The sequence below is a fragment of the Hippocampus zosterae genome, chromosome 4 (assembly GCF_025434085.1).
Source record: "Hippocampus zosterae strain Florida chromosome 4, ASM2543408v3, whole genome shotgun sequence".
Taxonomy (NCBI): domain Eukaryota; kingdom Metazoa; phylum Chordata; class Actinopteri; order Syngnathiformes; family Syngnathidae; genus Hippocampus; species Hippocampus zosterae.
The window spans coordinates 15,019,114-15,029,335 of NC_067454.1; the positions used below are offsets into that span (position 1 = coordinate 15,019,114).

The 10,222-nt window shown below is 43.7% G+C and overlaps 1 protein-coding gene across 1 annotated transcript; it reads left to right on the forward strand.

The window, feature by feature from the left end:
* Positions 1–264: 264 nt before the first annotated feature.
* Positions 265–4,424, forward strand: polr2m (RNA polymerase II subunit M). The gene is made up of 4 exons (XM_052063808.1): positions 265–609; positions 1,323–1,820; positions 1,911–2,127; positions 3,898–4,424. Exons 1-4 carry the CDS (start codon positions 512–514, stop codon positions 4,039–4,041), a joined length of 957 nt encoding a protein of 318 aa, XP_051919768.1. The 5' UTR covers positions 265–511; the 3' UTR covers positions 4,042–4,424.
* Positions 4,425–10,222: the final 5,798 nt, after the last annotated feature.

Consider the following 10,222-nt stretch of genomic DNA (forward strand, 5'->3'; position numbering starts at 1 on the left):
GTTAAATTGATTCTTTTACTGTGACCTACTCTAAATATTTTATTTTGTTATTTGCCCATCCCTCCTCTCTGCAATCCAGACTAGTATAACAGTTACACCAGTGAGATGTTGTCAGCGATAATACAGGTAAGTGTGGTTTGTGAGACAGTGCTGCATATCATTCCTGTCTTCAAAAGATATTGCAGACGGTAATTTAAATAAGAGGAAGCGGTTTCCGTATATTGCCTCTGACCTGCAGAGGGCGCTCAAACCCACTATACAATCGTATCGAATTAACCCTGATCCTCTACCCAAGAAGAAGAATACCACTTTGAAATGTGGTATCCACCATTCCAAATAAACATGTCTCTTTATATGGGCGTTAAGTAGTTTCCTCCCCCACCAAAACGGTTTAGGAACCCATCCAGATTCAAGGACGACTCTTTGCCTCGTGAGGAATGTCGCGGTGAGGTGTGCGGCGTGTTCCCGCTGTTTGCGAGCAGCTGTGGCTAAGCTTGTTTAGCTCGCCAGGATGTCCGAGCGCCAGGGACAGGTGGGAGACTTGAACAAGCAGAGCAGAGAGCAGCTCCAGGAACTACTACTGCGACAGAACAACATACTCGCTGACAAGTAAGACCTAATAAGTGCACTTGACATCAATGAACACGATAGCATCCAGACTGGACGTAGTATAATAGCATGAAAAGTTTCGTGGATATGGAGTATTTATTCGATATTCTTGATGGCCATCTCAGCTCCATGTACAGTACCGGCATCCCCTTTGTCCTCACTATGAAAACAGTTCGACGCACTGCTCAAACAACCATGCCCCTATACTGGTAGTCAGCCAAGGGCATGGGATAGATAACAAATTATTCACATTCACGCCTATGAACAATTTTGAGTATTCAGTGTACCTAACATGCGTTTTTGGAATGTAGGAGGAAGCTTCACGGTATACTTGTAGAAAACCCACACAAGCACAGGGAGAACATTCAAACGGCACCCAAAAAGGCTGTGTTTGAAACCCCGAACGTCATCACTCTGATGCAGACAGTAAAATCTCCCTAAACTGAAAATAGAACATTATGGTTCCACAATGGGGTGTGAGACTGGTTTGTAGGAATACAAAACAGGTTGTCCTCTCAGTTAAAAACATACCGGTGTTGCCACACTTGGCAGCCTGTCGTGCAACAAAATGATTCCAGCAAACTGGGACAATACATTCACAAAAAGGAATTGAAAAAAAACCAAAGGCGATTAACATGATCCATATCCAGAGAACAACGTGCATCCTAAATGATTGCTTTCAATATTAAGTTTGTGTTTTTTGTCGTTTGCAGGAGATTAATTGAGTCTCTTTCTGACAAGGGGCAGCGATTAAGGGACTTTGCGGAAAGAATACGCCTCGCCATTGAACGACGTGATGAAGAGGAGCGCAAGCAGAGTTTGGTGTCAGCAGCCAGGGCAGAGTTTCAGTCCAAGTACCGGCGAGCCTTCGCTGGGCAAAGTGCACCAACCGCATCACAACAGACTGAAGCCTCGCCTGTCTGTGTTCATGTGGAGGAGGAGGAAGAAGACACTGCTGAAACCATGGAGTTGGCCGCCTCCGTGGCCTCTCTAAACTCCGTCGGAGCAAAAGAAAGTGACCTTGCAGAGGCCTTGGAACGGGTCACAATCTCCACTCGCGCTGGTGACCAAGGCAAGGATGCTGTACAAACCATTGCAACAGACAATTACTTTCTCAGGCAGCAGACACCAAAGAAGCCTCATGTTATAACCGTCCTGGAACGGACAGAGAACACCTTGACACCCAAAAGACAAAGATTCAAACCGAACCAGTAAGCAGATCCGAAGAATCAGTATTGAAACAATACAACCGTCGCTAATGTCATTCAATCACCTTGGTTTTCCTTTGGTGACATTTCCAGGCTACCATCTCGAGGTGGCAACTCTCCATCCGGCTCCTTATCACCGTCGTCGGAAGGCTCGTCTCCGCTCTCCAGGCAGGCCCGGAGGGAGTGCGACAAAAAGCACCTGGATGACATCACGGCCGCAAGAATGCCTCCTCTCCACCACACTCCGGCCCAGCTTCTGTCTCTGCAGGATTCCGCTGACCTCCTGACAGCACAGACGAGGATACAACAGGTTAGTCCATTCTTGCAGGTATCACACACTTTCTCTGCATTCTTCTTTACCAAAAAAACGAAATTAAAATTCAGTTTCATGACTGGTGCGGTACCTCTGGAGTCGTATACAAAAATAAGAACCCAAAATAGAAGATTAAGATCAACTTTTCAATATATACTGTATATATTTTTGAGTGCCAGAATTTGTTTGATAAAACGTGTTTATTGGTAGCAGAAAGACAAACGGCAATGTCTCTTGTTTGATGGCACGCGTCAACTGCCTGCGACGGCAATCAATGTGTGCGCATAGCCTCTTTTGGCAAGAAAAGCGCTCTTTTGTAAAAAAAAAAAATATATATATATATATATATATATATATATAAACCCACCTTTTATTTACCATAAGCCCCCACCCCAAAACCACACCAAGTTACGCAGCGGTGTTCCAGAACCTTTCTCAGTCACTCTTTTTGTCAAGATACTTATTTTTGCTTTCTTTTAGTCTATATCCTCTATATTCACTCCTACACAGCCTGCTTAACGTTATGCATACAGACTTGCACATTTCTTATGCAGCCCCGCATGCGTGCGCCATCCGCAAATGGCTGATGAATATTCAGTATGTGCACAGAGTCGGGACACTTCCATTGGTCCACTGGGCTGCGTTGGGTGATTTCATTGGTCAGATGTGACGTCTTGATGATCGTCAGTAAAAATTCAAAATGAAACCGTGTCACATTAAAAGCTGGATTGCTCAAAGTGTGTGTGTGTGTGGGTGTGGGTGTGGGGGGGGGGGGGTAAAATGCAAATAGATCAGTTATCATGATCATTAATAATCATAAAATAATACATGATCAAAATGACCTGTTTTATCAAAAAACTTCTTGTGGACAGTAAAACTCATGTAAATTGTATTTCTTTGGTATCATTTAACCTCTTTACACATGCCATAGTAGTCAAGAGCAGAGCAGTGTGTGGCACCGGGACATGCCAGAATCTTGTACATCCTATGAAAGAATTTTTTTACAAGGAAGGTAGTAACAAGCAACATTCAGGAAGACCTCAGTTTCATTCTGCTACATTTTCATGACGATTGAGTGATTCTGACGAGGACTCCAAAGACTATTGTTTGTGATACTGACCCATCACGAGCTTCTTCCAACTTGAACTAATGCTCCAACTCAGTGGTTCTCAACTGTTGTAACTTGTCACCATGGAACTCGCGTTGCCGCCAAGTCATGATCCAATTTTGTTGAAGTTAAGAACGTGAAAAAAAAGTAGTATTCAAAAATAGCCTTTGCAAATATGTCTGAAGTACATTGCTATTTACCGGCTTGTAACTCGTAAGGTAAAAGCATAAGCAAATAAGTGCTTCATTTGTTTTGTTTTTATTTATATATTTTTTGCAAAAAAAAAAAAACAACTATTGAGATTTGTAAAAAGGGTTTTGGACTCAATTCTTGTACAGTGTTTTAAATATATTAATTTTTATTTGTGTGTGTGTGCGCGTGCGCACATATACCTAGGTATATATACCGGTACATATATTTAGTTTTTTATTGAAAGTGAGTTAACTAACATTTGGGTATGCTGTAAGCTGTCATTCGAGCTCTAGGGGGCAGCATTTAGCCTGCATCCACAGAGAGTGCATTCTGTGTTGAACAAAGCAGTGCTCCGAATCATGGAAACCCGCAGACCATGTTAGCATGTCCGTGACCGTTTCTCAAGCCTCGGTCCGCGCATTGAACCTAGCGTGTCGAGCTTAGCCATGTGCTGTGGTTCATGGCAGGAGCTGCGGGCTAAGCTGGCAGCACAGAAACTGGCCGAGGGGTTGAAGATGTCCATGGGGAGCTACAGTCCTGACGGCGGCCCCATGGCAGCCTACAGAGAGGTTCGTGATGAAGGAGCGCAGCCCTCCTCAGAAGAAGACTGATCCTGCACGGTCAGATGGGAGGAAGACCTGGTTGTTCCGAAAGGGCTTTTACTCCAAGGGGATTCATTCTTGAGAGGACGCGTTGCCTGGTGCAAACGGTTGATGACTTGATGAATGCCCACTGATGAACTTTGAAGGATTCAAACTTGTTGAAATCCGGTGCTACATTTAAAATAAACAAGTGTAATGGAAATTCCATTCCAGCGTTTCAAACTATTTAGCATCAGAATTTCCTGGCATAACAACACAGTATGCAATATAAGCAAGGGATCGATTCTGATAGCATGACAGCCGTCATCAAACATCGTGTTATCTGAAGTGACCTTTTTTGAACGACAGTATTGGATAAATAAAAACGCCATATTTTTTTCCATTGAACACAATCTATTGTATTATTATTGTTATTATTTTAGGTTTTAGAATATTGAGTGCAGAAGAGACATTTAATATTTTAAGTTTAAAAAATAAATATTAACAGTCTTCTGTTTTAACTCTACTGTCGAAGTCACAGCCTCCTGTCACTATGTTAAGCTATTTTTAGAATAGACCTTTGGGCTGCTCCTACTGTACTGATTTATTTATTTTTACGAGAGTGCACATTCATTTCTCTTCTGCAAATAAGTGGATCATTTACGCAACTCTGCAAGTAGCCAATCATATTGTGCCGTACTTGGAAGTCCTCTCAAAAAATTAATAAAGTTATTGACTTATATCATGCTACTAATTGGCCTATCCTAATTCTGATATAAGGACAGTATTAAATCAACATGTTTTCTCTCTGGACTGTCGAGTTGCAGTCATATTTTCACACACTCCACTAGTGTGAAACCCAAACTGCACTCCTTGAGTTGCATACATACAATAATAAATCAATGAGTCATTGATACATCAATGACTCATTGATAAATAGTGTCACGAGGGTCGCGGGCGTGCTGAAGCCTATCCCAGCTGTCGTCTGGCAGTAGGCGGGATGCACCCTGAACTTGTGGCCAGCCAGTTGTAGGGCTCACCTAGCCAAACAACCAGTTGCGCTCACAATCACACCGAGTGACCATTTAGAGTGAGTGCTGTGCATGTTTTTGGCATGTGGGAAGAAACCGGAGTACTCGGGAGAAAAACCCATGTAGGCACGGAGAGAACATGCAAACGCCACACAGGAAGGCCAGAACCAAACTCCAACCCTGCACCTCTGCACTGTGTGGTGGACGTCCTAACCGGTCGATCATTGTGCCGGACCGCTTCACGACGTGGTTACCCAATAAGAACACCTGGGGCACAGTTTTACATTGCAGTGATTTGGTGCGTGTGTGAGGGTCAGCTGCCTGGTGTGCAGGATTGCGTCACTGTTGTTGGGTTTTATTTATTTTTTATGCTGATTGCCCAATTTGGCCTATAGTTGGTCAGCCTACCTGGAGAATTCATTGTGGAAACTGATACAAGAAAAACGGTATTTCTTCTGAAACGGAGTAAAATATGACCACATCGGAATGTTATGGGTTTTTTTTTTTGTTTTTATTTGCCAAGTGACTCGTAAATTTGCTATCATGTATTTGACTGTTGTTCAAATATCATTTTATAATGTTTGTTTAGTGCAAATATGCGGGTTGGTATACGTCTGAAGAGTTGCAGATGAGGGCCCCGCTTGTGTAAGATCACGTGCGGCGTTATCACGCAGAGATCAGTGGCACGTTGGAGAACGGCAATCCAGGAGGGGGTGAAATATTGAAACATCTGGACTGCATTTGAACGGTGTTGTTGCTGGCTGCGGCCGCCGCGGTGGGCGGGCAACATGGCAAATAGCGTCTTTCGGCTTTGCTAATACGTGGGAGATAAGACGTGCCAGCTACAGCCCGTACCTTTCCCGTCATCCTTCATCCAGCACTCAAAGCGCTCGCCACGTTAATTCAAACAACGTGGCGCGAAGAGCGAGATCACGCAGGTCAGAGTGACGTCTAAAGATGCCCCGTGATAACCTTTAGGAAACGTTGCTGAAATCATCCTTCTGATTGCTGATAGGCTCCAGAGTGACCCGTGTGGATGACGTCCAATAACAAACGAGCTCCGCAGAGGATCCTCATTGGGCTGGAATTAATCACAGCCCACCTCGGTGACTGTTCCCAATTATGGGGCACTTTTTTGTCGTTAAAGGGGAACTGTTCACACACTTTCTATCAAAGCTTTCACGTTGTCCACTGATGAGGTTGTTTATACCTCTAGTCAGGTCCCCGGGCCCCTTGTCTCACATTCATAAGCACCCCATGAAGTAGTCTGCAAGCGATTTGCTCCAGCTCTCGCGTCCGAAATTACACGTCACGCGGGAATAGAAATAATTTGATGTTTTGGAGCGGGAAGTGGAATGTGATGATCAAGAGCAGTCAGCTCAGTCTTAAATTAGATATGAAGTATGATGTATGCATCGAGTTGGGCCCTCGGCACCGTGATTGGATTATATCTGCCAGTTTGCGGAGTCTGAGCTCATACAATTTTCCGCTTGTCATTTTTTTGGGGGGGCACACAAGTAAATGAAATAATGTAGTGTGCAGCCGTTTTGTGCTGCTGGGGTTCCAGCCTATCCGCGCATCTCCATCAGTGCTAGCCTTCCCTCCACCTATTGCACAAGACATGAGTCAAGTAAAGCTGTTCTCCCCCCCCTTTTTTTTATCAGTTCTATCATTCATATTTTTTTCTTTTTACTGAGGAATTGTCCAATTTTTCATGCGCTACATTTTTCACTCCAAGCAGATGCTGACGATGACTTTTATATTGGAGACAATACTGTTTGGATTGTTCTTCTGATTCCGCATATGTTTGGAGGTAGCTATGACGATGATAGGACGATTGCTCGTGATAATGAACATGTGACTTGTTTGACAAGTCATTGCCTTCAGAGAGAACGCATTGATGGGAATGACTCTTAACCTTTTTATTTTTTTACTTTTTTTTTCACACCCAAACTAACCAGATAGAACCGCTTTCCTGTAAACATGACACAGTGTCCCGAAAGTAACTATCCACTTCCTTTTGTTCGTTTCGTTCTGAGTTATCATTTGAACACAAGGCCATCAAGAACCTGATAGCTTAGGCGTCGCTGTTTTTGTAAGCAAATGAAATAGGACCAGTGTTGCGAAATTGCCGCCTGGCAAGCCGTTTTTATGTCCGGGACTTTAGTTTGAAAAGCTTAATGGCCATCACACTGTTCCAACACACAGAACAGTTTATCCTGTTTATTCAAAACAGGATTTGTTCAGGACAAACACACAGCTACCACCGCTAATGAAAACCCCAAGCAACTCCAGCAGGCGTTGGGCGCAAAGCCAGAGAAAGTCTATCTAGAGCGCTGAAATGGACTGAACAGATGGAATAGTGAAATGATACGTTTAGAAATACTGTACTGCAAAGCCGAAACTGTCAAACTGTCTCTCCATATGGTTGCTGAAGCAAAATTAAATAAAGGAAGTGTTCATTGTGACTGGTGGTATGCAAAACTCATGTTAACTGTCTTCAGCGATTGTTTCTGGCTGGAGACGAGTCTATCGTTATGGTACATTTTGCCTTGTTTTTTTTTTTTAACTCTTATTCCCCTTTCAGTCACCAAGTCACCAAACACATTTTCAATTGGACTAAATTTTACATTTGGTGGTCAAAAGGAAAACTGCATCCAATCACGTTTTTGGGTTACACTGGTTGTATTAAAGCCAGCTCATAGTAGCTCACGGAACCTATTTGTCGAGACACCATGACAGCAAATGCGCACAGCCATAATTGATCGCAAGAGGCGGAGCCGTGACGTAGGGCCATCTTGGCCCGGCCCGGCCGCCTCCTCGGTTCAACGCTGCATGACTGACAGATCTGAGTCATACTGTCAATTTTCCAGCGTCGCTACTGATAGCAGGTCCGTCAATTTGTCACAGACGATGCCTGTCTTGCTCCATGTGTCAGACGACGCTGGTGCGGGCCAGGTTAGATCCTTTCAGTTGAAATAAATATCCAAGTCTGAATGGTAGATCTGACGTGCTCGGTCATGGCCTGCCTAGCAATCTTTTTCCTTTCTTCCAATGACAACTTATTAGGATAACCCAGCAAGAAAAAAATACAAATGATGTCCATAGGCAAGCGATCCGGTGTATCACTCAATAACATCTGGTGGGTTAATGACTTCTCATCACGTCCATTCCTACCATGGTGCCACGTGATAAAATTAGCCAGGGGGGATTATTTTGACAAATACAACACTAGACACGGCGGCCCGGTATCCAGTGGTTAGCACGTCGACTTCACAGTGCAGAGGTAACGGGTTCAGTTCCAGCTCCCTGTGTGGAATTTGCATGTTCTCCCCGGGCCTGCGTGGGTTTTCTCCGGGTGCTCCGGTTTCCTCCCGCATTCCAAAAACATGCATGACAGGTTAATGGAACACTCCAAATTGTCCCGAGGTGTATGTGTGAGCGCCTGTGGTTGTTCATCTCTGTGTGCCCTGCGATTGGCTGGCAACCGATTCAGGGTGTCCCCCACCTACTGCCCGAAGACGGCTGGGATAGGCTCCAGCACCCCCCGCGACCCTAGTGAGGATTAACTCATCCAGTACCAGCAGATTCTAGACCAAGTCTGAAAAGACGTTTAAAAACATCTTTGGGAGTGAATGAGTTAAGCGGTTCGGAAAATGGATGGATGAATGGACAACACTAGACACAAAAATGGGAGCACTGGGTATTCACCAAACTTTGCAATATTATTTTCGTTTTTCTTTTTTTCCTTACAAAAGTTCCTTTCTCCGTCAATAATTTGAAATGGGCCCCCAGAAGTACGCTTGAAGATTTGGCCGGCGCTGGCCCTTTAATAATTTCAACTTCTTTTTTTTAATAGTGAAACCATATTTGTATGTGTGTTTGTGTGTTTATTGAGTGGCACCTGGCGTTGTGACAGAGTTGGGTAGACTTTGTAGTGATTTGGCACCATTTAAGAAATATTTCACATGAAACAGTATAATTCCTTGGCTCCGTTAAATGAAATCATAACTAAAGAGATGAAGCAAAATCAAACGTTACAGTGTCGTAAAACAAATCACACGCATTTCGTCTGAATTATAAACAGGCCAGAGTGTGATTTATGTACAGGTTGCCAGAGAAGCCCCTCAATTTTCATGGCTACATGGCAGAAGCAAATGAAAGTAAAGCCAAGCAGTATCTCAGAGATCTTTTAGAGTCGTAAAGTGAAATATGATATTTAATGTGCATGCACACTCTTAAATCTGGAAGAAAAGGAGGACCGGCGCTTTGAAATTTACGTTGAAAGGACCGTGTTAGAGCATCTTTAGCAGATGTTATCTGTCTTCCTATTGCGGGTTTAAAACACCAGCAAGCATCATTCGAACAAATGTTTCTGCCGTCTCAAATGTTTTAGCCCCTCAAAGCCTCAGCCGTGCGTGGCAGCTGTATTCATTGTGTGTGAGCGTGTATTTAACTTTACATGTGTTAAACTTGTCAAGTGTGACAATTTGCGGTGCCCCGCTTTGTTTCACACTTGGAAATGGCGGGGCCCTGAATGTGGGAACGACAACAGCAAAACGTCATCTGTCCTCCCCAAAAGTCTTTTGTTTCCCTGCGTGCATTTACAGTGACATTGATCATCAAAGATTATTGCTCTTCCATTCCTGTCCGAGAAAGACAACGCGTGCTTGTATTTATTGTGCAATATGCACAGTCTGTTCTTTTTTTTTCTTCTTTTTTACACTGTTGGGATTATTCTTCCAACAAATCTACTAAATCAAGCGACGGTAGAGGTTAACGATGCCCCCACGCACATTGAGTGTTTCCTCTTCCTTGGACCAATGTTTACAATTCACAAGCCACAAAACAGACCACAAATCGGAAAAAGCTGTGACTGCTAATCCTTGTTCCATCTTTCGTGCAGCAGACGCATTGCACGTTCTGTTCATGTTCAAGCTTGTTTGGTAGTAGCGGCAATTAAACACTAGATGGCAGTCGTGTATCTTTGCAGCTCATTTTCTCGGCCCTGCCAAAAATCTGGTTTCATGAAACTGGAGCTGTCATCAAGTTGATCAAATAATTGTGCAGCAATGAGGGAATTTGACGCAATGGCCGCTCTAAGAAATACTTTGTCACACCACAATATCTTTAAGTCTGATTCTTTATCCATTTTCTATACTAGTGATGCCCAATCACTG

Coding starts and splice junctions, on each gene's coding strand:
- polr2m (XM_052063808.1), top strand. CDS start 512: ATGTCCGAGCGCCAGGGACAGGTGGGAGACTTGAACAAGCAGAGCAGA. Junction 1,821..1,910: donor CAAAGATTCAAACCGAACCA/GTAAGCAGATCC, acceptor TGACATTTCCAG/GCTACCATCTCGAGGTGGCA. Junction 2,128..3,897: donor CACAGACGAGGATACAACAG/GTTAGTCCATTC, acceptor GGTTCATGGCAG/GAGCTGCGGGCTAAGCTGGC.